Source organism: Podarcis liolepis, assembly GCF_965112155.1.
Source record: "Podarcis liolepis genome assembly, chromosome: 14".
In the NCBI taxonomy this organism is placed as follows: Eukaryota; Metazoa; Chordata; class Lepidosauria; order Squamata; family Lacertidae; genus Podarcis; species Podarcis liolepis.
Window position 1 is genome coordinate 14,150,203 of NC_139569.1, and position 26,584 is coordinate 14,176,786.

General features: G+C 41.8%; 1 protein-coding gene across 7 annotated transcripts in view; it reads left to right on the forward strand.

Moving 5' to 3' along the window:
* Positions 1 to 26,584, forward strand: part of DNAH3 (dynein axonemal heavy chain 3) — an 83,290-nt gene that overhangs the window by 41,720 nt on the left and 14,986 nt on the right. For all 7 annotated transcript variants that reach the window (XM_083474095.1, XM_083474100.1, XM_083474098.1 and 4 more), the window contains exons 32-52: positions 534 to 710; positions 1,336 to 1,427; positions 2,259 to 2,478; positions 2,686 to 2,820; positions 3,172 to 3,283; positions 5,231 to 5,472; positions 7,121 to 7,221; positions 8,334 to 8,439; positions 10,485 to 10,614; positions 12,237 to 12,473; positions 13,306 to 13,409; positions 16,001 to 16,295; positions 17,496 to 17,675; positions 18,140 to 18,263; positions 19,961 to 20,117; positions 20,686 to 20,829; positions 21,905 to 22,571; positions 22,664 to 22,829; positions 23,908 to 24,124; positions 24,522 to 24,704; positions 25,938 to 26,136. In XM_083474095.1, coding sequence (XP_083330221.1) covers positions 534 to 710; positions 1,336 to 1,427; positions 2,259 to 2,478; positions 2,686 to 2,820; positions 3,172 to 3,283; positions 5,231 to 5,472; positions 7,121 to 7,221; positions 8,334 to 8,439; positions 10,485 to 10,614; positions 12,237 to 12,473; positions 13,306 to 13,409; positions 16,001 to 16,295; positions 17,496 to 17,675; positions 18,140 to 18,263; positions 19,961 to 20,117; positions 20,686 to 20,829; positions 21,905 to 22,571; positions 22,664 to 22,829; positions 23,908 to 24,124; positions 24,522 to 24,704; positions 25,938 to 26,136 — 3,988 coding nt within the window. The remainder of the gene's footprint in view (positions 1 to 533; positions 711 to 1,335; positions 1,428 to 2,258; positions 2,479 to 2,685; positions 2,821 to 3,171; positions 3,284 to 5,230; positions 5,473 to 7,120; positions 7,222 to 8,333; positions 8,440 to 10,484; positions 10,615 to 12,236; positions 12,474 to 13,305; positions 13,410 to 16,000; positions 16,296 to 17,495; positions 17,676 to 18,139; positions 18,264 to 19,960; positions 20,118 to 20,685; positions 20,830 to 21,904; positions 22,572 to 22,663; positions 22,830 to 23,907; positions 24,125 to 24,521; positions 24,705 to 25,937; positions 26,137 to 26,584) is intronic.

The following is a 26,584-nucleotide window of genomic DNA, read 5'->3' on the forward strand; positions in this document are numbered from 1 at the left end:
TTGGAGAATGCCAAGGTTTACTGAAATACTTTAAAGAGAGGGAGAGAGGAAGCCTAAGAGGGAAGGGAAATATCTGAAATAGCCCAGGCCTGTTCAGTAGCCACAGAATGCTGCCTGACTATTATGGGAGATGGAATGGAAAGAAGTATTGAAGAGGACATGGATAGCTGATTGAAACAATGAAACCCTGGAGATCTATTGCTAGTCAACACTGAGCCACCAATTGTCAGTATGAGGCATTTCTCTGTAAAATTTCTGGCTATAGCCGGTTCTCATTGATTTATCACAATATTTCAGCCCAGCCTAACACAGTGTTTCTCAAACTTGAGTCTCCAGCTGTAGTTGGACTATAACTGCCACCATCCCTGACCACTGGTCCTGCTAGCTAGGGATGATGGGAGTTGTGGTCCAACAAAGAGTGGGGGACGCAAGTTTGATAAACACTGCCCCAACACATTGTTCAGGTCACATTTACATTGGTTTGAAATGCATGTTTTAAATCTGAAGTATTATTTTCTTTATTTTGTTGTTAGGTTGAAGTTCTCTCTGTAGTGGCACAGCAGATCCTCAGTATTCAGCAGGCTATTATTCGAAAGCTGCGAACATTTCTCTTTGAAGGCACAGAGATTTCACTTAATCCAACCTGTGCAGTATTCATCACTATGAATCCTGGATATGCTGGACGGGCAGAACTTCCTGATAACTTGAAGGTAAATTGTTATACACTGGGAAGGCGAAACACCCATGGGTTGCTGGGCAAGACCAGAAGAATATAACCTGGAACAGGCAGTGAACAAAAAATAGGTAGTCTGGATGAGGAAACAGTATGAGGGAGATGGTAACTGACATAAAAGCACAATTCAAAGGAAAGTGTAAGAGTTAGGTTTCAGAACCTGGGATAGCTCCCAGGGATCATAGGTGTTGCTCTGACAAAAGCATGTGAAGGGTATAGAAAAGGGCTGCACCTTTTGACACATGACTCTACCTGGCCCACCCCAAATGTCCATGTGCAGAGGCTTTCCTAAGTTCTGGAACTCTATGCAGTCAAAGTTCCAGAAGGGAAGCCTCCACATGTAGATATCTGCATGCCTATCTCTGTTCAGAACTGCAACATTCTGTGCATAAATCCATTTAAACCATATTCCTCCTCTGCTGCTAGACAGTTCCTGGCAATCCTAGTTCTTATTCCTTAGCTAATTGCTTCTGAAGTCATAGGCTCATAAGTAACTATCACTGAAGCACAACATCCTTGGACAACAACCTTACCTATTGCTTTTTGTTTTGAGAATACATTGTATATTGATTATTTATTTCCCCCCGCTCTCTGTTCTTCAGGCTTTATTCCGTACTGTAGCTATGATGGTTCCAGATTATGCTTTGATTGGTGAAATTTCACTTTATTCAATGGGATTCCTTGACTCCCGAAGGTAAGTTAGTCGGTTTTCAGGTATTATACAGGAAACTTTCACTTGGGTGTGTGTGGAAGGTATATGAGCAACAGAAGTCCTCTTGGAGTCTTGCCATATATAAGTCTTTTCTCATAAACACTTTCCTATATTTTATTTCTCAGATTATTATTATTATTATTATTATTATTATTATTATTATTATTATTATTTATTACATTTGTATACTGCTCTATACCTGTAGATCTCAGGGCAGTTCACAACATAAAATTACAGTATAAAAAGAGGTGGCTCCACCACTCTCAACATGCCCCACTGCTGCCAGGCTGGGAGTTTAGATTGTCCTACCCACCCAGTGCTCTGTTTTTCCCCCAGGGGATACTCAAGGGTACGCAGCTCTCAAGGGTACCAGCACCTCTTTTTTCTTGTTAAAAAGTGTGGCACGTACTGTAACAACTTCGTGATGAGTACTGGCACCTATTTTTCTAGAAAAAAACACTACCCACCAATAGCATCCCCTAAGTATTTTTTTTTAAAAAATAATTTTTATTAACTGGCCAATCAAATCAAATTAAATCACATCACATAAATTCCGAATTACAAAGCCGAATTTTAAATTTTGTTGGGGGGACCCATATTTCAAGATCCGAAGGGGGATCCCCTAAGTAAGAGGAAATAGCATCCCCTAAGTAAGAGGAAAAACCTGTCATTTGATTTGTCACTTAATCTTTTTTAAACTTACTTGGTGATATCTGTTATTCATCTATTTATACATGATGCAGACATTTTATCCTCTTTTCTCCATTGTGTTTGCTGTCCATAAATTGTAACATGTTGTATAATCTTTCACAGTCTTGCCCAGAAGATTGTTGCTACCTATCGTCTTTGCTCTGAACAGTTATCATCGCAGCATCATTACGACTATGGGATGCGTGCTGTAAAATCGGTCCTGACAGCAGCAGGAAACTTAAAACTGAAGTACCCAGATGAAAATGAAAGTGTCTTGCTGCTCAGGGCTCTACTGGATGTTAACTTAGCTAAATTCTTGGCACAAGATGTCCCTCTGTTTCAGGTAAGATAATAGATGAAGTCATTTAGATACCAATAACATGAACTGTTGCTGCATGAATGTAGGCAAGCAAATGTTGATTACAGTGTTATGATTAACTAAGAAGAAAGATTATTTTCATTTGCTTAGAACAGCTTGAATCATATTTTTGTACAACCAGAAGTTCCTGCTCTTAAACTGCATATTATTTTTTCTTCTTTCATTTCACAGGGAATCATATCTGATTTATTTCCTGGAGTGATTCTACCTCGACCAGATTATGATCTCTTCATCCAGGCACTGAATAACAATATCGCAAAAATTAATCTTCAACCAGTTCCATGGTTTATTGGGAAAATTATTCAGGTTTCTTTAGTTTGAATATTTGCACACTGGAAATATATATGTAGGCCAGATCCTTTACCCCTCCCTCAATTGTAGGCCAACTTTGGTGGATGGAGCCACTAATCTGTCTTTGTTACTGAGCCAACTTTGGCTTTATTGATTTCCCTTATTTAGTTTCTTGACTTAAGGCTACACCTTTCATATTTGCACAGTTCCTATGAAACAATGCTGAGCGTGTCTCAAAGTGCTTTGAGGATTTATTTATTATTGAATATATTCATGTCTTCACACTTCTGTGGATTTCTGATGCCCTTATAAAGCATAAAACTTCATCTACGCAATGTATTTTTAACACTTATTTCATTGGCACAGATTTATGAAATGATGATGGTTCGTCATGGCTATATGATTGTCGGGGAGCCAATGGGAGGAAAAACCTACGCCTACAAAGTGCTTGCTATGGCCCTTGGGGATCTGAGCCAAGGTACATATCAAATTTAATTCTGCCCAATCCCTTCTTAATTTAAAAAAGAACTTTAACTTCATCTTCTCTTTCCCCAATCTGGTGCCCTTCAGATGTTTTGGACTGCAGCTAGTTATTACCTGCCAATTAACTATCAGGCTAAATTCATGGTGCTGGTACAAAGCCCCCCTACAGCTTGGGACCAAACTACTTAAAAGATTACATCACCTATTATATATCCAACCAATCACTGTGCTCTATAGAAGATGGCCTCCAACAGACACCATCTCATTAGGAGGTCCATTCTATAAGATATAGAATCTGGGTCTTCAGTGTTGTAGTGGCCAACCTTTGGAACTACCCCACCATGTACAGAAGTCACCTATTATCTTTTGACACCTTCCCATTTCTAGAAGCCTTTTTAAATTGATATACTCATTGCAGTCTGTATCTGTGCTGGATTAGAAGTTATTTTTCTGTGCACAAAATTATTTATTTTTTTAAAATGAAATCTTTTCATATAGGTTTTTATTTCTGATGTTTTAATTGCTAAATTGCTTTGAGACATTTCACAGGAAGCAATTCACAAATGAAAGGAAATAAATAAGCACCTATCTGCTGCATCCTGTATAGCAAGGCTGATCTTGAAAGAGAAAGCTTACCTCTTGAGCACTCCCCCCCCCCCAATTGCCTGTTTTTGGAGAACAGAGGAAGGTGCAAGAATGGAAAATTGCTAATGCTGTTGTTTCCACTCTACACAACAGAGAATTTCAATTGTCTGGAAGACAAATTAAAGGTTGCATTGGCAGAAACATGTCTTACTTTGATCCAAACCTTGAGCAGTAAAACCACTTACACGTTTTATTAAGCCAAAGCCATCTTTTGTTCCCAGTGTTCTGAAAATGTTGGACTATTTCCCCTTGGAACTCTCAAAAATTGTTTTCTCAGTCTGCCATCTGAACTTAACCCATCTACTTTCTTTTTCTGTTTCTTCCTTGTCTTTGTCACTTCTTCTGTGGCAGAGTGTATGCTTAGACTGAGTGTTGTTTTTTCTCCTCTCTGTACTTCAAGGAGGCATTGAAATTGATGTTCACCTATTAAGTGGTACAAACCTGGTTGTGCCTGCCCAGAGTAGTTCCACTGAAGTTAATGAACATAACTAACTGAGATCCATTAATTTCAGTGAGTATACTCTGAGTAGGAGTAGGGCTAGCTCTGCCATCAGTCGAAGTGAAGGATTATGAGAGGATGTAATGAAAGGGCAGCAAATTGTTCATTATTTAACATGTTATTACTGTATTTTTTAAGTCAGGGAGGAGGAGAGGTGTTTTGGGGTTTTCTGGCCCTGGTGCCAAAATAACTTGGTTGGCCTTGGTTGATGGGGCTGCTGCTCTACCTCAGCCTGCAAAATGTCTTGGATCTCAGGGTCAATTAAAGCTGGGTAACTGAAGAGGGACTCCAAGTCTTTGAATTTTTTAAAAAAAAAATGGGGAAAAATAATATACACCAAGAGTGTAACATCTACTTTTGGCCTGAGAAATAGCTTTGGGATAGCAAGGCTTTTTAGGCACCAATTTCTGCCAGTGAGTTTGCCTTCTAACTAGTCAGAGATCAGAATTGGCAAATCTGTCCATTTTAGATTCTCCCAATTTCTCACTTTTCTAATCTTTTGTTTAGTTCTCCACATTTCACCTCAGTTTGCAAATATTTATTGTTAAAAGTCCACATGAAAATCTATCACCATTTAGTGAATGTCTCTTAATTGACACATTTTGCCTGATACACATTTTTGCAGAGCACTTCCCCCTGATCCAGCATATGCATTTTTGTACACGCTACTTAGCTGCAGAGCTGCATTGCAAAATTCAGAGAATTTCAAGTGTTTTTCAGAAAGTACAAATTAGGCAGATTTAAATGAGAATTGAATTCCTCCCTTGTCGCTAACCTAAGATACTTATTTTGTCTCAGACCCTTCAACAGAAGAATCTGCAGTTGAATATCGAATTATTAATCCAAAAGCTATTACCATGGGACAGTTGTATGGGTGTTTTGACCCTGTGAGCCACGAATGGACAGATGGCGTTCTTGCAACCACCTTCAGAGAACAAGCCAGCTCTACAACAGAAGAGAGGAAGTGGATTGTCTTTGATGGTCCTGTTGATGCTGTTTGGATAGAGAACATGAACACTGTGTTAGATGATAACAAGAAGGTAAGTGCCATGGCTGTAATGGTAGAGTTTGTAATTTAGAGTTTTATTACCTTAGTATTAAGATGGTAATTTGAGGACTTACTCTAAGGTTGCATGATTCAAGCAGTTCCAAAGGCCTAGAGCAGTGGTGGTCAAACTTGGCCCTCCAGCTGCTTTTGGACTACAACTTCCATCATCCCCAGCTAACAGGACCAGTGGTCATGGATGATGGGAATTGTAGTCTCAAAACAGCTGGAGGGCCAAGTTTGGCCACCACTGGCCTAGAGGCTGCTGCACATGTTTGAAGAATAAAGTTCTTGCAAGCTATTCTTCCTTCCTCTCGTTTGTGGATTCAGAATCATTACACCGTAAGAAGTGTAGAATGAGGACTGCACTGAATCAACTGGAAGCAATTTTCTAGATGTACCACTAGACACATATGGTAGTAAGAAGCTGTGGGAACCACACCCAGTGGTTGATTGCAACTGGTTCATTTATTATTGTAGTTATTTTTAAATAACCTGCATTATTTGCTTTAAGATAACCACTAACTTCATATATCTGGAATTAAGCCCCATTGAACTGAGTAGACATGGTTAAGATTGTGCTATTATCAAAAGCAAAGCATATCTGTAGAAGTGGGGAAGCAGAGAGTCTCTGTAGCTCTTTCTGCCTATATACATAAATATGTAAGCATGTCATCATACTGTAATTTGCATGACCACAAATATGCAGCTGTGGGAACTGCAGCACAATGTGTGAGCATTCCAGGCAAGCCCTGCTGCTGCCCACCTCACTCTGACGCTCAGTGGGTTTGGCAAGGTTAAGGGATAGGAAAGGGGTTTGGTGAGGGGTAAAGGGAGTGGGGTTGGCCTGGTGTAAAGGAAGCAGGCAGGAGATTGGCAAGCATGTGGGGGTCTGGTAGGTGTAGGCAGCTTTGGCAACTGAAGCAATCAGAGGCAACAATCCCTAGTATAGAATAACACTGTTCTAATGCAAGATGGCAATGATTTAAATTCATTCATTGCTTTTTACAAGAGTCTCAAAGCAAATTTCAAGGGAAGGTGTTTACATCACAACGCCTGTCTTAATTATTTTAGATTACAGTCAGGGAAATATTTATCTAATACTAGATAGTTTGCTATAGGCTTCTAATACACAAATAGCTCTTTGAATCATGGCCTTCTGGGTTTCCAATTAAATATCTAAGTTGTGTGCATTAATTTCTACAGGTCTACTCTTAGTAGGACTAGCATTGGCTACTACCCACTGTCTTTTTAATATCTCTGTGTGTTTGTGTGTGTGCGTGCACACACACATGCACATGCACATGCATGCAGACATTAAACTATGATTAATATAAAACGGAAAAAGAAGTTTCCAGTGCAGCCATGCTGGAAGAGGAGATAGGGAATTGCCCTTCTTATGCTAAATCATGGTTAAACATTACATGCAAACCTTTCATTATCTTTTGCTCTCAAGCATGGAGGTATGAGAAGAAGCAAATGAATGATGTTCATCCTCTTACAGAATGTCACTGTTGTTCATGTGCGTGTCTGTAAAATGACTGAAACTCTGTGTGACACATGCTACAATTGTGCAAGTTGTCCTGTCACAATCCCTACCGTACACATGACTGAACCATGGTTACATGATGTTTTCATTCTAGCTGTGCCTAATGAGTGGTGAAATAATTCAGATGAGTGCAAAGATGAGCTTAATGTTTGAGCCAGAAGATCTGGAACAAGCATCTCCAGCTACTGTCAGCAGGTAACTTTTGCAAGCAGAGCCAATAGCAGCTTTGTGTGCCTCTCTATATTGTTACAGGATTGGTACATACATACATACATACATAATTTTATCTGTATGCTCTTTGTGGAGTTAATGGCCCTAGGCAATTCTCTTGGACATCTTAGTAACATAGGACGCTGCCTTGTCATGAGTCAGACCATTGGTCCACCTTGCTCAATATTGTTGATGTTGTCAGCAATTCTCCGTTCATTTTCTGTATTTAAGGTAGATGCTCTGCGACTGGGATGCAGTCCTTCTCCATTTTTACATGACCTGTTTGTCAGATTCAAGAGTTTGCCATAGAAACAACTAGCTGGTAATGTTTCTAGAAGGAAGCCTCATGTGGCTGGAGGCCAGGGCATCCAAGATGTAACAGAGCATCAGGCCCAGAGGCCAGTCTTCCCTGCTCTCTTCTGGAGGAGCTAGGAAGACACAGAACATTTGGTTTTCTCTCCATGCTGAGTCCAAAGCTATGGCTTTGAAAGGAAGCCTAAAGGGAGAAAAGCAATATCTGTTGGAGTGCTAATGCTGTGAGGCCTTTCATCGTAATGCCCAGCCTGTTTGTATGTGAAAATAAAGCCTTATATCACAAAGATCCAATGACATTCCTTCCAAAGAAACAAAAATTGGAGTCTTTGTTGGCATTCCTGAAATCTCTTACACTATTCAGAGAGATTGAGCTGTATGGAACAGTGTGTGAGAGAGAGGCAGGAGGGGAGGTAGAGCAGGAGAGAAGTATTGATCAGGGAAAACCACATAGGGAGAGAGACAAATACCATGATGCTGGAGAAAGAGATCCATGTTCAGGGAGAGAGAGACCCGACCTTACAGGCTTCCTTCATGACGTTGCAAAAAGGTCCAGAGTTGGTCCCCTTCCAGTGTCAAAGAGAGGAAAAATAGGTGTCTATTTCTGCCTAGGGATTGTGGTGGGGAGAGGGAATCGATCCAGCTACAGTAAATCTGTTAAGTTTGTAAGGTGCCAGAAGAATCCTAGCAATTGCCCAGTGTCATCTGAAGGCTGAGTCAACTTTCATAAGTCTTACCCCCTCATTGCAAGCAAATTTGTGCAACAAAACTGTTAATTCTTCCAGGTGTGGTATGATCTACATGGAACCTCACCAGTTAGGCTGGAAGCCTCTGAAGGATTCTTATATGAACACATTGCCTCCAAACTTGAACACCGAACACAGAGAACTGGTTTGTGGGCCTATAATTTAATAATAATAATAACAACAACAATAATGATGATGATGATGTGGGGCTTTCATCAGAAGTTTGGGGCCTGGGCCACTTAGGATCTTAAACACTAATGTGAGCACCTTGAATTGGGCTTAGAAATGAACTAGCAACTAGTGCAGCTGGAATTATTTGAAATCTAAACAGGATCTAAACATTGGTTTGGCTGCTGGATTTTGGACTGTTTGAAGATTCTGAGTCATCTTCAAGGACAACCCCTTGAAGAGCCCCTTGAAGATGTAGAGCACATTGGAATAATCTAATCTGGAAGTTAGAAACTGACAAGTGTCTCATACAAGAGAACAACTGCAGTGGGCAGAAAGGCAATAGGGGGAGGGGGATGAGTTGTTGCTGTGGCTGCATAGCTAGAAAACTGCTCTGTGCTGTTTGCAGTGTAGGTGGAGTGGTAAGTGCTCTCGTTTTGCCTCTTACGTGACAACTGAACAGAGTTTGTTTTCACCTTGGTAGAGACATGTTGATGATAGAGCCATTTAATAATGTAACCATTTTGGAACCAATGGTCCTGCCATCTTGGCACTACCACCAAGAAGGGCCTATCTCTTGTAAGCTTGCCCTAAGACATGTATGGTCATGTAATAGCTCTCATTTATGTCTCATACACTCGAGAGCCAGTGTGGTGTAGTGGTTAAGAGTGGTAGTCTCATAATCTGGGAAACCGGGTTCGCGTCTCCACTCCTCCACATGCAGCTGCTGGGTGACCTTGGGCTAGTCACACTTCTTTGAAGTCTCTCAGCCCCACTCACCTCACAGAGTGTTTGTTGTGGGGGAGGAAGGGAAAGGAGATTGTTAGCCGCTTTGAGACTCCTTAAAGGGAGTGAAAGGCGGGATATCAAATCCAAACTCTTCTTCTTCTTCTTCTTCATAGCCAAGATGGGTCTCCCTGGTAATTGTCACTCTATTAGCATGGCACCAAAAGAAGGGGAAATGCGCCCCCCACAAGGCATAGATTTGCACAAAATTCCCATATGCTAATTAATATGCATAGGTGCAAATTTAGACATAAGTACTATAATTTTTTTTAATAATGCAATACACCCCACTAGAGTGAGGGAGACTGTCCAAGTGCCCTTTGTGCATGCTCATTCAGGTGCTACCTGTCGATGGACAAACCTGTTCTCCTTTTAAGGGTTAATTAAACTGTAATCGAACTTGTACTGGACAGCTCTTCAGATAGGGGACTGTCCTTTGTATAATAGGATACATGACCAACCTCCACTCTATCCAATGTTTATGCAAATATATACCATCAATAACCAACCCAGTGGAGTGGAGCTATAATACTAGTTCCCAGGACAGGGTGGGGGGGCACAAGGCAGCGTGGAGATCCGGGTGGTGCAGGTGCAGCAGCGCAGTCCCTTGAGCACTCCTAACATTCCTCTTGCACTGCACCAGTCTCACCACCATCTCCCTCTCTCCCTCCTGGTAAATGGCAGTAATACCACTGCAGAGGAGCTAGTGTTACAGCTGTGCTCCTCCAGGAGAACCACTTCTAGACCCTTCGGAACAGCAGTAATTGAGGGTCCCATGGGCACCCTAGCTTTGTGATGGTGGTCTTACCACCTGTACTGGAAGAGCTGGCCATGTACTAGGCAACATAAGGGAACTGCCTCAGGCAAAAAGTCCTGGAGAGTGAGAAGCAGCAGCAGCAAAGCTTGTGCTTGGTAAGGATCCTGTGAGCTTCATTTTCCCGCTTGCCCACCCCCCTACCTTGCTGTGCCATTTTGCCTGTCATGCAGCTCCTAAGTGAGCCTGCTACCCTCAGATGCTGTGGAGAATGCTGCCCCATTGTAAGGCTCAGCTGCCAGTTCAATTGGCTGCTGTACATATAATGGGATTGAAGAGGCACCGTTCGTTTTTGCTTTTTTCTTGAAGCAGCAAAATGTATTGGTCCGGCTCTGCATATTGACTGTTAGCAAACTGTTCCTATTGGTAATAATGTAACTTCTGCTGCATTTGAAAGCCATTTACCCTTTTCCAACTTCCAGGTTGACGACTTGTTCATGTGGCTAGTTCAGCCTTGTTTGGAATTTATTCGCCATCATTGCAGGGTCATGGTTCAGACATCACCCATCCATCTCACTCATTCCATGATGACACTGTATACTGCTTTGCTCGGTAAGGATCCTGTGAGCTTCATCTTCCCACTCTCCCACCCCCACCTTGCTGCACCATAAGATTGTGGGAACAACTGTGTTAGTTCTCCCAACTAATTTGTGCCCCAGAAATATATGGAAATGTCATTGAGGAAGCCCGTTTTGAGCTGGGTCCAGGTTAAACTGCAGAACACACTGGTATGTGTGTGCAAAGGAATGAACTGAAGAAACTTAAAACTGTAGTAAAGCATATGTTTTTTAAAAAAATTATTCTAGTTCAGGAAGAGTGGGGTGTAGGAATGCTCTGGCACAAACCAGAATAACAGCTGTACATAGCTTTGGCACTTTCCTAATGGGAAGCAATGCACAAATCTAACAAACCTATACAATGAAAAGCTGTAATAGGTGAAGTCATCTGGCCTCCCTAGGCTATGCATTTCTCTTTACCTGTCACCTCTTTCCATATGAAATGCATCTTGCATTGAAATCCATAAGGGTATCTTCGTATACAGTACAACCTAGGTTTATTTCAATTCCAGATTCTTAATATAGTGCATCTAACAAAATGATTTTTAAAGTCCACATTCACTTTGACCTTGTCATACCACAGATATCCATGTCATCCAAACCATAAATCATGACCTTCTAGTTCCAAAATCCTCCTACTTCTTAGGATCACCCACTCCTTCATCCACACTAAGCAACAGGCTGCAAAGTACAATTTCAAATCAGGCAGTCCCAATCTCTGCAGTACTTTCATTTTAACTTGTGGTTTTTTATATTTCCATAAAACTTCGATAAATCTTTTTTGCCATTCTTTAAACAGTAAATCAGTTGCAATAGGTATTGTTTGAAATAAAAACATCATTCTAGGTAAAACATTAATTTAATTACTGAAATTTTGGTCAGCAATGACAATTTGTCTGCAAACAGATTAGCATTATTTGCAGGTTTTGCCTTCCCCATAGCAATAGTCACAACTTTAGCAGAGAAGGCCTTGCATGGACTCCTTTAAGTCTAACATCAGGGGGGTGCAGTGGTGCATCTACCCCACCACAGAACAGTGCAATAAGAGGGTACCCCTTAGAGGGGTCTAGTTGGAAGTCTCTGTCCAAAAGCCAAGGTGTATGGCAGATGGGCCACAGAGCTTTCTTCAGTGGCTTGGGAGGGTCGTCTGTGTAGACCCTAGGATCGACTCTATCATGTGCCAGCCGTCCACCAGCCCTCCAGTGCCTTAGCCAAATCCAACCTACACCTGGAATCAATAAAGTTGTGGCCTAATTTTAAATCCCAGAACATTGTCCTGTCCAGTTTGTTCACCTAACAACTTCTCCTTTCTCCCTGTTGACTCACATCAGCTGAGAGGCCCTCTGTGCACCAGATATGCTCAATATAAATTTAATATAGGATTGTGATGTGAGATGACACCCCTTGCTTGAATCAGTATCTGAGCAAACAAACAGCAGAAGAGTGGGAGCTGAAAGTGTTTGCAGCAGGGGTGCCAACTTGAATAAAATATTGGGGGGGGGGGCAGGTAAGGCCTGCCCTGCATAATAGAACACATGACGTGGTACACACACACCATTTGACGTTGTTGACTATGCCTTCTAAGAACAATCCTCATCTGCTCTTTTTAAAAAATAGATGAAATAAGGAATTCCGGCGAAGACGATTCCGAGACCATGTCCAGCCAGCAGATCACCCTGTGGCTGCAGGGACTTTTCCTGTTCGCCTTGGTGTGGACCATCGGGGGCACCATCAACGCTGAGGGAAGGAAAAAATTCGACCATTATTACCGGGAAGTTTTGATGGGAATGGACGACAACCACCCACGTCCCAAAAGCGTAAAGCTGACGAAGAACAACATTTTTCCAGATAGAGGTCTGTTTAAAATACACTTGGCAAATTTAAATAATTGGCTTTGTTTATACATCATGAAGCATCATATCTCCAGTATGGGCATTGAATTGTTTTGTAATAGGTCCCAGAGATTAAGAAAGGAGCTGATCATCCTGAACACCATGGATGGGGAATCCTCCGTTCTCATAAGCTCCAAGTAGAATGATCTGGGATTATTTATGCTGTTATTTAATTTATACCGCACCCTTCAACCTGAAGAATCCCAGAGTTGTATGCAACAATTCATAAAATTGTGCATGTTCATACAAAGGTCATAAATCCAACACTATAAATATAATAATAATAATAATAATAATAATAATAATAATAATAATAATAATAATAATGAAGTATGATGAGAGTTCGTATTCAACAATATCTGGAAGGTCATAGGAACTCTCTGATAGCCTTAGAGTAACTGAAAGAGAACTGAAATTGACAGCCTTCCGTCCCTGCCTCTGAGTGCAATTTTTCCACCTAGGAATTTGTTTTCAGTATCAGAACCCAGTTCACAGAAAATCCATTCCTGGTCTTCTTTACTTTTTCTTTACTTTTGCAGTGTAATTTGAAAGTGGTGTGTTGAATGGGGAGTTGCTGCTATTGTTACACAACTGGAGGGCAGAAATTATTGGTGGGCTACTGCTGTAGCTGCCCTTCTGTACCAAAAGCATGATTTGGCAGCATTTGGGTTGTTTCTGTTTGGTTAGAAGGCATATGTAGAAACATATCCAAATTTTGCAGTCTGAAATAATACCCAAAGTCAGCCTTGCTGCCTTGAACTGAGCTTTCCCGATGGCCTTTTCCCCTCAACCAGGGACCGTGTACGACTTTTACTTCCACAAGATAGCCAGTGGACAGTGGAATAATTGGACAGAGTACATTACAAAAGAAGAGCAAACCATCCCTGCTGGAGTAAAGGTAAACCATTTGCATTTATTGCCTCATAATTGCTCAGGCTGACCTTGTGGATCGAGGGCCCGACCCCGCTATGTGAAATAAATACACAAGGACACGTGATATAACTCGCTGAGGGACGACGACGAATGAGGAGGCAGCAGAGCTGGCACCACAGCATTAAGCTGCTACACACGTCCCCCGGAGGCACCTGGTTGGCCACCTCCGGTGGGCGTGGGCGCCAGCCAGGTAGGAGGGGAGGGGGCTAATGCCCCCTACCAGGGGCGGAGCTCAGTCTTCCGCCCACAACCACTCCCCTCTCTTCCAGGGAGGAGAGTCTTTATCTGATTGGCCAAATTAACAAGTCCTGACCATTATTTTCAAGGGGGTCTACTCTGAGTAAAACTAAGTTGGATAGAACCATTTATTATTATGGGTTGTATTCAGAAAGTCCCATGTTCAATCCTCAGCTGAGGTTGCTTTTTAATCATCATCATCATCAATCTTTATTACGGGTCCAGAGACCCAACAAAACATTACAAATCAATACACAGTTCATATTTTTAATCACTTATCTCCTTTGTATCTCATTTCTAACATCATTGCACACTGCTTAGAAACTACAGTGTTAAGAGGTGTGTGAATAGTTGAAATAATGAAACCTCTGTTCTTTAATTAAAAAAGAAGAGGAAGAGGTGATTCTTGATGGCTTTGTTAATAATTGCTTGTGGCTTCATTTATTATTTTTAATAAAGTTGAATGGGACAGTTTCGATTTTGGATTTTTGTGTCCCGCTTTAGAAACACTGGTTAAAGAACAAGATTTTCCCCAGTCCCAAATCAATGAATGTAAGAGCTTGTTCTCAACATTCCATCACACTTTCTGGAATGACCAAGAAAAACAGTGAAGTTTTAGCAGGTGTAGGGCTGGGACTATGATGATGGGGAAGGCCTTAATGGGCTAATTAATTTTGTGCATCACAAGGTCTGCAAGGGCAGAATGGGATGACCTCACATCATTGTGACATCAGGTGAAAGCCTTGATGGGCTAATTGTTATTGTGATCATTATATTTATTTATTTCCTGCCTTTTTCGCTGACACGGACTCAAGGGAACTTACAGATAAAATAGGAACAGTGAATATATAGGAAGAATATCATTGAAAAGCAATTAAACATGTACAGAACTAGGACTATATATAAATATAAATTATATTTGAAATACTACATATATTAACATCGTGCAGTTTGAAGCAACTGGATGCATATTAACTGACTCCTTTTGGAAGAAATCATTGAATAAAATATCATGTCAACTTTTACTTGTAGAATTCTTTAAAAACAGAACATAAGCCTCAAAGGTACACCCCAACTATCCATACAACGTATTGTGATGTACAGCACAGGCTCAGCATCTTAGATAATACGAAATTATCCAAACAAAGGCCTTTCTCCTCCCACAGCATCCATTTTCCCTGGAGCTGTTTTCTCTCTAACTCAAAGGGTCATTTACACATCCTTACTTCCACACAGTTTGAGACAAAAGACTAAAGGCAACTTCAAAATGGAGATTTGCAACCAAATACCTTTTTCACCTGATCTAAGGTTACAACACTGACATGTTAGCTAGCAGAAAACAACAACTAGCTAATTATCAACTCAGCAAGAGCTCAGAGTCTTTTAGAAAACTACTGTGAAAAAAACCCAATACAGCATCACATATTTAGCCATTTTCCATTTAAAACCTTCATTAATACACATACATTTTCTGTTTATGTGTGAATTAAGCCAGTTATACTTAACATTAAAAACATATGCATAATTACAATAGCCCTTTCATTAAAAGCAGTCAGTTCCCAAAAGCCTAATAATGGACAGGGCGTAGGCTTGGTCCACCCCCTCCCTCAGCAGCATCTCCACTTTGATTTCGTTAAATTTTTGTCTGCTGTGTTCCCAACCCTCAAGTTGAGCTCAGAGCAATTCACAACAATAGCAAATGTAAACAACTCTCAGTACTGCATTATTATACCTGTTGTCTTCCCAGTAAATGAATAGTCACCGCTCACTCCTATGGAGCAAAGCACAAGCTCTGCCCTAAGAAGACAGGTTTGCAAAACTTGCAGCCCACCCCAACGGTGGGTGGAAACACTGCATTGATAGAGATCCTACAGTCTGTGCATGCATATGCCGGTACACATGAATGCATAGCAGGAAGGCTAAACAGTAGGTGGAGCCAGAGCCAATGAAAGGCAGAGCCAACTAATTCTAGTTTTGTCCCCATCCTTTTCCCTGCTGAGTTATACAGGGGCAACACTTAGACTAAGGAACGAGCAGGAAGGTGACAGTATTGTAAGTTAGAAGGCGGGCAAGTGGTGGCTAGTTGAGGACAGAGTAAGGTTGGTGGGGCAGTGCCCCATTTACCCTAATGGACCAGCTTCCATTGCATGCCTGGTGTGCAATGTATATGCCACCCCACCAGGATCCTTGCAATGTACAGGTCATAAATACATTATCTCTCTTTCTCATGCACACACTCCCTTCTTGCAGTGATGCAGATTTTTCTACTTTCAAATATGCAAGATGTGTTTTTTACACCTAACCATCTCTTCACGACAGGTCTCCGAGCTTATAATTCCAACCATGGAAACAGCCAGGCAGAGTTTTTTCCTGAAAACCTATGTGGAGCATGAAATCCCATTGCTCTTCGTGGGAACCACTGGTACAGGGAAATCAGCGATCACCAACAGCTTTCTGATTAATCTCCCAAAGACAAAGTACACTCCCAACTTCATCAATTTCTCTGCCAGAACTACAGCCAACCAGACCCAGGACATTATTATGTCAAAACTGGACAGGAGAAGAAAAGGACTTTTTGGCCCACCAGCTGGAAAAAAGGCTATTGTATTTGTAGGTAAGATCACATCTTAAACATTTTTGTTGCTACACATTACAGTTTACAGTTACAACAGCAGCTGTACTTCCTTTCGCAGAAATAAGCTGTCAGGGACCTCAATCCAGGTAGGGAGGGAGGGAGAAAGACCAGGGGGTGGGGGAAGAGCTGGGTGTTATCAACTTTTCAACTTTGTGATGTATCACCACCCTAACAAAACCATGTTGAAAAGCAGAGGGAAGAACAAGGTGCATTAAGCCTGGCCCCGCAAGGTGCTGGGGTGAAACAGCCTCAGCTCCCTCGTTTGGAGAGGCAGCGGTTTCACCCTGGCACCTCATAGGGCTGGGGCTGATGCAGCTTGTTTTTCCCTTGGGGTGCTGGGCGCTGGTGACAAAGGGAGTCCCTCCACCGCCAGTGCCCAGCGCATCAAGTGAAAAATAAGCTCCATCGGCTCTGGTGCCTCACAACTCATTTCTCCCTTGGTTTGAGGGCCAGAGTGCAATGGCACCTTCACCCGGTGGTATATCACAGGTGTAACCACTGCCGCTCCTGAGCGCGATATACTGCCGGGTGAAGGCAGTATCATGCTCTTTCTCTTTTCAACTGTGTTGTTTATCTTTATTACCTTTCTATTACAGAATATATAACTTACCTATCTGTTCTTAACTTTGTGAAGTTTATTCAAAATGTATCAAGGGTTTAATTTGAGAACAATGTTTTTCCAAATAGTCTTTTACACATTCCCACTCTTTTTAAAAATTTTGGTTTGGCTGATGCCTAATTGCCACTGTCGTTTTTACTGATTCCAAATACTCACACAATTTATTTTGCCATTCTCCCTTTGTTGGTATCGTATCCCCTTTCCAATTCCTAGCAATTAACATTCTTACGGCGGTTGTAGCATACAAATAAAAGTTTAATCTAGAAAAGGCTCTGTTCCTTTCTCTAGAGAACACAAGAAGAGCCCTCCTGGACCAGGCCAAGAGCCCTTCTTGTCCTGATGCCTCTGGGAAGCCTGCAAGTAGAATCTGAGCACAAGAGCACTACTCTGCTCCCGGTGTTGGTGTTCAGAAGCATTGTTGCCCCTGACCATTGAGGCTAATAGCCTCATCCTTATCCTCGCCCTTTCTTTGCTTGCTTGTGTTGATGGGTAGAGGGAGAGGGACAGAGGGAGTTCTTTTTTGTCTTCGGAAAATAATATCCAATCAATATTCTTCCTAGATGACTTAAATATGCCTGCCAAGGAAGTGTATGGAGCCCAGCCTCCTATAGAACTCCTTAGGCAATGGATTGATCACGGCCACTGGTACGACAAGAAGGATACCTCAAGGCTCGATATTGTGGATGTTCTGTTCCTTTCAGCAATGGGGCCTCCTGGAGGTGGAAGGAATGATATTACAGGTATGATGTCAGATTAAATGCAATAGGACAACCTTTTATTCTTTTCTGCAGTCACACAGTCAATCAATCAGTAGCTGAACTGGGTTCCACACAGCCACAAAAACAAATTAACCAAAAAAAAAGCCTGAAAAACAAAAACGCAAAATAAATAGCAAAAACAAAAGCGCCAGACTTAATCCGTTCTGGAAGTCAGGTTGACTTCTGAAATGTTCAAAAACTAAGGCGCAGCTTCTGATTGGTGCAGGCGCCCCGGAAACAATAGCCAACAACCACATTGGACGTTCAGCTTCCGAAAAACGTGTGAAAACCGGAACACTTACTTCTGGGATTTCAGCATTTGGGAACCAAGGCATTTGAGTACCAAGGTGTTTGAGAACCAAGGTACCACTGTATCTGCTTGGGGTCATCAGAAGGAATGGCAAAGCCGCATTGAGACTTACTGTGTCTTCCCTTGTGTCTTACAGGACGTTTCACAAGGCACTTGAACATTATTTCCATCAGTGCCTTCGATGATGAAATTTTAACAAAGATCTTTGCTTCCATTGTTGATTGGCACTTCAGCAAAGGGTTTGAGGCCACTTTTCTAAGGTAAATGGACCGTAAGGAATGTGCTTCTCTTCAAGAGAGCACATTTTGTGGTATTTATACATGCAGAAACTGCCCCAGGTCATTGTACCCTTTAAAAAAAGTATAGTTCTCTTTTTCTCTTGTAGAAAAGACTGCACAAGACTCACTGTTTAGAGTTTAAACATAACACATTACTTTACTTGGTATACTAAAACATAGTGATTTTTTTTCTTAAAAATTGTTTAGGGGTACTCTCATTTTGACTCAAGAAAATCACCATTTTATGGTTCAGATTGGGAAAAATAAATACAACAAATACAACAAAACTGACCAATCACCATGCTAGATTCCAACTCCTACTCCACACATTAAACACTCGCTTCCATCTGAGACTCAGGAAACACACCATGACAGGAAATGAGGCCGCCATCGGGGGTAGCAGCGGAACTGGCAAGAATGCTAGAGAAGAAACTAATTTTTTAAATAAAATTTAGTATCTTCTCCTGTTAGATTCAAAAAATATTTAGGGCTACACGTACCCCTGCGTTCCCCCAGAAAAAAGCACTAAACACACACACACACACACACACACACACACACACACACATATATATATATATATATGAGAGAAATTGGCAGATTTATGAGATTTTAAAGGCTTATTCTGAGGCACATAGCAGTATAAAACAAATTCCTGCTGCTCTCACAGTAAAACTCACTCTCTCACTCTCTGCACTTGATAACACACCTAACTGAAATAAACTGCCTGCTGTGGTGACATCCTAGGATTCCATAGCACATTAACTCTTTCCATAACATTTTGGATGCACCACTCCCACTCATTTCTCCTAACAACATCTAGCTACTATCTACTACTGCCACTGCTCTTGCTATATAATCCTGTACTGTTGCTTGTTTGTTATCTGAAGTGACACTTGATTTAGGATCAGGAGGTTGATAAAGAACCTCCATGGTTAGCAAAATAGGAAGCTGTCATTGGTCCATCTAACTTAGTTCTGTCTGCACTGACAGGCAGCAGTTCTCCAGGGTTTCAGGTTCTGGAGATGCCAGGGACTAATGTGTAAAGCCACGTGCTCTGCCACTGAATTATGATTGGGGTGGGGGAGAAATAATGAGCAGTATCCAATTAAACCATTGTCTCAGTACAAGGATTTCTGCTTGTGCAATGGAACTCCCCCTAAATATGTTCCGTCAACCCTTTGGAGCAGATTTGGGGAGGGTTTGGGATAGATGCGTGGGGGAAGGACTTTTGTTGTGCAAAAGGAAATCCTTTGCACTTTCCCAGTCTTAACAGTGCAGTTCTCCGGCCAGGTTATGTATGCAAAATACATATAGTAAGGTAATCCATGCACAAAAATGCATATATTTCTGACAGTAACATGAAATGAATTATATTGGGGGAAATTGCTTGCAAAAATGGATATATTAGGCAAATACATCCAAAAGTGTATGTTAGGAGAAATTAGCACTAAAAGGCTAATGATTATTTGGGGGGGGGGGTTGCAAACCAGTGTCGAAATTTGCAGAACTGAGCATAAAATTGGGAAAATGAGAATCCGAAATTAACGAATTTGCTCATCCTTAGTGATGTCTGCAACTCTTCACCATGGTAAAGTGGGGAAAGAGAACCTAGGGGCAGGGGGCGTGGTGGAAAGAAAGCTCAGGGTTACATTTAAATTTTTTGCTCCTTTTCAAAGGCTTGGCAAAATGATGGTTCATGCTACCATGAACATTTACAAGATGGCTGTGGAAAACTTCCTTCCGACTCCTTCAAAATCTCACTATGTCTTCAACCTGCGCGATTTCTCCCGGGTCATCAGAGGAGTGTTGCTCTGCCCACATACCCATTTGCAGGTGTGAAAGCTACACTTGCTTTTATTTCATCAACAGGGACACCATTATCACCATAAAACTTAGCATTTATAATTGCACTTTAGGTTTCCAAGTACTTTGTATCTATTGCCACATTGCAATGATTCCAACACAATTCTGTAGATTAGGTGAATATTGTATATTGAAGATGGAGGAGTGCAGAGTTGAGGCTGAGCAATTGTGGCCCACTAGAAGCCACCAACTGGGATGGGGGCGGCGCTGTGGGTTAAACCACAGAGCCTAGGGCTTGCCGATCAGAAGGTTGGCAGTTTGAATCCCCGCGACGGGGTGAGCTCCCGTTGCTCGGTCCCTGCTCCTGCCAACCTGCAATCTACTCCAAATAATAAAAAATCCTACTGTTTATTAATTTCTAGGGTTTAGGGGGGGATCCCACCACCAAACCCATAACAATATTTACTGATTAAATTCCTGTTGGTTGGCTACCACCTCTCAGTGGTCAAGAAGTATCAAGATCCATGTGTGTGTGTGATTATGTTCATATCTGCTTCAAAACCAGGCATGGATTGAGGTTCCTCCTTTCTTTTGATAGGATGGGGAGAAACTGATCAGGCTTTGGATTCATGAAGTTTATCGGGTCTTCTACGACCGCTTAATAGATGACGAGGACAGGAAGGTGTTTTTTCACATGGTGAAAGAAACCACCTCTGATTGCTTCAAGCAGAGTGTTGATAAGGTATGTTCATCTTCAAGCAGTGAGAGCTGTTTGAATAAAGAGAGAAAAATAGGATATATTTACGGCAACTGTTATTTTGGTTGCATTGGGCTGAAGAGCTCCCCCACCCCAGTTTCGCATGGTGCAAAAGTGGCAGAGGGATTTCAGCAATTTTCTGGAACTGGGAAATTTCAAGGATGGAACTCAAGTAACATCCACTTCTTATTCTCTGGCTTCTATTTGAGTGGTCAGTCGTAGCAGATGCCATTTATCTTTGCCCAGAATTTTTCTTGGATTGTTGCTACATCACAATTGATTGATTGATTGATTGATCGATTGATCGATTGATGAATACATAAACAAACAAACAAACAAACAAACAAACACTACAACTGATAAATTATGGGTGGTATGCTATGTTAGTCCTACTCAGAGTGGAACCATAGAAGTTAAGCAACATGCCTAACTGGTCCATTAATGTGGGTCTATGCTACGTAGAACTCGGTTGGATACCACCCTATATGTTTTAGTCTTGGGGGGGGGGGGGAGGCAAGCAAGGGGAACATGATGGAAGCATGTAAATTATGCTCGGTGTGAAGAAAGTTGATAAAGAAACATTTCGTCCCCTCTTGTAATATCAGAAGTTGGGACCATCCAAGCTGAAAAGTGGGAGATTCAGGACAGATAAAGTGCATAGTTAAACTATGGTGTTGGCTATGACAAGATGAAATGATGGCTGCCTACTTGGATGGCTTTAAAAGGGAATTAGACAAATTCACAGAGGATAAGGTTATTAGTGACTACTAGTCATGGTAGCTATATCACGTGTAGTTCCAGAGACAATATGGTTCTACATGCCAGTTGCTGGAGATCATGAGTGGGAGACTGCTGTTGCGCTAATACCCTCTTTGAGAGCTTTCCAAGACGTATCTGTATGGCCACATTGGGAGTGCGTTACTGGACTAGATGGGCTTTTGATTCAACCCAGCAGGGTACTACTTATGTTCTTAGTGTGTCTTCCCACATCTGTTATTTCAGAGTGGTGGTGGGCAGATGGAGTCCAAACTGCTTATGTATTCCTCACTGTCTTCCATAGGTATTAAGCCACTTGTCTCCAACTGGAAAAATCCATGACGATAACATCCGGAGCCTCTTCTTTGGAGACTACTTTAAGCCACAAAGTGATGCAAAGATCTATGATGAAATAACAGACTTAAACAAGCTGACATCTGTTATGGAATACTACTTGGAGGAGTTCAACCAGATCAGCAAGGCGCCCATGTCTCTGGTTATGTTTAAATTTGCCATTGAGCATATCTCAAGGATATGCAGAGTACTGAAGCAGGATAACGGCCACTTGCTGCTGGTGGGCATCGGTGGAAGTGGCCGACAGAGCGCCACCAAGCTGGGCACCTTTATGAATTCGTATGAACTCTTCATGATCGAAATCACGAAGTTCTACACCACAAATGACTGGAGAGAGGATATCAAGAAGGTCATGTTGCAGTCAGGGGTGGCCAACAAAAACACTGTGTTCTTATTTTCTGATAACCAAATAAAGGACGAGTCCTTTGTGGAGGACATTAACATGCTGTTGAACACGGGGGACGTGCCTAACATCTTTGCAGCCGATGAGAAGGCTGACATCGTTGAAAAAATGCAGGGTGCGGCAAGGACCGAAGGCAAGAGAATCGAAGCCACCCCTCTGGCCATGTACAACTTTTTTACTGAACGCTTGAAGAAAAACTTGCACATAGTTTTAGGTACAGATAAAAAAATAAGTTACTTTTTCATTCTGATTTCTTCTAACATTTGACTGGACTTGTCTGAGAAATAATGATTATGTCCATTGCAGCAATGAGTCCAATTGGAGATGCTTTCCGGAACCGCTTGCGAATGTTCCCTTCGCTGATCAACTGCTGCACTATCGATTGGTTCCAAAGATGGCCCACGGATGCTTTGGAAATGGTGGCCAACAAATTCTTAGAGGATGTGAAGCTGGAAGATGAAATCAGAAAATCGTATGTCATGGGATGCTTTGCAAAGCTTCCCCCATCCCGCACCCTCTCTAATATAACAAATCTAAATTGTCACAATTTCTAGAAGGTATAGGCACGTAACTCCATTGCAGCCAAAATCAACAAAGGGTCTTGAGGCACCTTAGATGCCAACAAATTTATCCCAGCCCAGTCTTTCGTGGACTTAATTAGGAATGAGGGAGAAATTTGATTCAGATCACATTTAAAGGCAAATCTACTAAAAATCACACTTTCTGAAATAATACATGAATGGAAAGAACATCTTTCAAAATTCACATTTCTCTGAAACTGCTACCTTGTGGGCCAAGTAATGTGTACAAAGATGCATTTCCTAGGGGAAAATATGCCTACAAATGCATATATTCATTAAAATGAAATGCAAAGATGCAATCAATTGGGTGAGATTGCTTTCTAAAAATGGAAGTATTAGGAAAAATTGCATACAAAAATCTGAAATGGTGATGAATTTCCAGGGGGATTTTTTATAAAATGGAAACTGAAGTGGAAATGTGAAAAACTGAACTTAAGATTAGGAAAAAATGAGAAATTTGAGAGAAACTGAAATTGATACATTAAATCATCCCTAGTCTTAAGTCTACTTCAGAGATGGTTCTCCAGATATTGTTGAAGTACTACCCTCATCATCCCTGTTTACTGACTTTGCTGGCTGGGACAAGCTTTGGTGCTTGCATTGCCACTTTTGATGCCTTCATAATGACCTAACTGAACTTAGTTTGGCCTGACATGATCTATAGTTAATACTGATCAGGGCTGATTTCTAAGAAAGGTATTAAATAGCATTGTAGGCCATAGATATGTAAAACAGTTTTTGAAATTATTGCAGAATGATGTTGACTATTGTCCATCACCACAAATCTTTCTGATATGGTTAATTAGCATGTCACAAAATCAGCTCTTGGCATGTCCTCAAATAACCTTTATATCTTGAGCCAAAGTTTTACCAGAAAAATTATGTGGCTCTTATACAATGTTCGTGGACCAAACAAAATTTAACTCATTGTTTGTATTAGCTGCCTGTTAACATGTGTTTTCCCTGTAGGGTTGTGTCCATGTGTAAGTATTTCCAAGAAAATGTGAGAGAACTCTCCGTCAGCTATTACAGCACTCTTCGAAGACACAATTACGTAACACCAACATCCTATCTGGAATTGATTCTGACCTTTAAGGCGTTATTAAATAGTAAAAGGCACGAAGTGGATATGATGAGAAATCGCTATCTTGTGGGCCTTCAGAAGCTTGATTTTGCAGCTTCACAAGTAAGTGTGGACTGGAACAGGTAGATTATATGGAAACTTGTAACTGTTTTCTGCAGTATCCATTGCAAGCTCAGTATTATTAACAGGACTGTTCAAAGACAATGGCTGTATACACACCATATATTTAAAGCACATGACTTCCTCCAAAGAATCCTGGGAACTGTACCTTACAGAGCTACAATTCCAAGCACCCTTAGCAAACTACAGTTCCTGATTAGTTAGAAAGCAAAATCATTGGCAGATTCTGGTACCTAATTGCACATTAAAATGCTGGTGCATTTTTGTCATGATTTTTTTTCTGTATCTGAAATTGATTATGAAATGTGGTGAACTGAAGATTGGAATAGCAAGGAATTAATATCTTGATTATGCCCTCTCCCTTGGTTGTCCTCTTTAGGTTGCAGTGATGCAAAAGGAGCTGACTGCTCTTCAGCCGGAATTGATTCAGACCTCCACCGAAACGGAGAAAATGATGATCCACATAGAAAAAGAAACCGTTGAGGTGGATGCCAAGAAGGAGCTTGTGGCTGCAGATGAAAAGGAAGCCAATGAAGCTGCAGCTATTGCCCAGGGTATTAAGGTAATTGTGCTGTGCAGCCCGGTGCTCCCTCCCCATCAGAGCTCATCTTTCCAGTGCAGTGTAATAATTGAGAAATCCGAACTAAGAAAGGTGAAAAGAGCTAGCAGCGACGTGTTGTTTCTGCCCTATTTATTGCTTCCCTGGAGGAATGTATGCAATGCTAGTCCTTCTCAGAGTAGGCTCATTGAAATTAATGAACCCAAGTTATTTCTGACCTTTAATTTCAGTGAATCTGCTCTGAGTAGGACTAGCATTGACTCCAGTCCTAAGGCTTCAATCCTATACCTCAAGTGTGGGAATGTTTATCTGAGGGCTACATCCCTGTGGTGGGCAGAGCCAGAGGCAGAAGTGGATGGGGTGACAAATGCAATTTTTACCTTTTGTACAGTTGACTAGTTTCTTCATAGCCACACACCATCCAGGCAAGCAAGTGGCAAGTTCATGGACACAGACCAGTCAGACAAAAACAGTTGGGGGACAAAGTGAGGGGGGTGTTGCCAGAGGAGAGCTCTGAGGGCTAGACAGAGAGGAATAGAGGGTTCTCCATCCTCTACTATGTCAACTTACCTGAGAGTAAGCCCCATTGAACTCAATAAGACTTGCTGCTGAATAAATATACACAGGGCTGCATTGTCAGCACATGATGTGTCCTTCCATGGTTGGTTTTTAACTAAAGAGCAGCCACTTAAGAGGGGGTGGTCACACTGGGAACATGATGCCGCTGAGAGGGGATTCAATCCCTTGCCCCCACCACAGTTCTGATCTGCCTGCCCAGGACTGCTACCTACCCCAGAGCAGGGAGAAACTATTTCTCCCAAATACACATATGCTAAAAGTAATGTTGGGCTAAAAATGCCCCCCTTTTGTGGGGTCACAAGAAAGTGAGTGTGATGCAGTTAGAGTGCCAGGCCAGGGGAGGGCAGGGTTCAAATCCCCACGGAGTTATAAAACTCACTGGGTGACCATGTGCCCATTGCACCAGGGAGTGCAATTGACAGGTGGGGCACTGCCAGCGAGAGGGCGCTCGATCAGTTTCAATCAAGGCATATCCAGTGGCAGCACCTGCAATAAGAAAGAAAAGGGCTGTTCTTGCAAAGTTGTTGTTTCACTGGACTGTGCAGTGGCATCCTGTGACAATGTGCTGGGAATATATTTGATGTGATGACATATTTTTTTTTTTAAAAAAAAGTCCAGTAGCACCATAGAGACCAACTAAGTTTGATGTGATTACAGGAAGAGTGCGAGGGGGACCTGGCGGAGGCAATGCCAGCCCTGGAAGCTGCCCTTTCAGCTCTTGATACCCTGAACCCTGCAGATATCTCCCTTGTCAAGTCCATGCAGAATCCACCAGGACCTGTCAAGCTGGTCATGGAGAGCATTTGTGTTATGAAAGGAATAAAGCCAGAAAGAAAGCCTGATCCAAGTGGAAGCGGTAAAACACACACACACACACACACACACACACACACAACACAAACATTTATTGGGAGGGGTTGTCATGTGCTTCTTTGCTGAAATTGAACATTGCCATCGTATCACTTTATATTATATATTAAGACATTCACCCAGTAGAGTTTAGTCTATTAGGGCAAGTGCTGCCCTGCCCTACCAAGCTAAGCCTGTCCTTAGCCAGCCCTACCTTTGAAGGTGACCCAGAAACTACAACTAATCCAGAATGCAGCGGCTAGACTGGTGACTGGAAGTGGCCGCCGAGACCACATAACACCAGTCTTGAAAGACTTACATTGGCTTCCAGTACATTTCTGAGCACAATTCAAAGTGTTGGTGCTGACCTTTAAAACCCTAAATGGCCTCGGCCCAGTATACCTGAAGGAGCGTCTCCACCCCCATCGTTCAGCCCAGACACTGAGGTCCAGCTC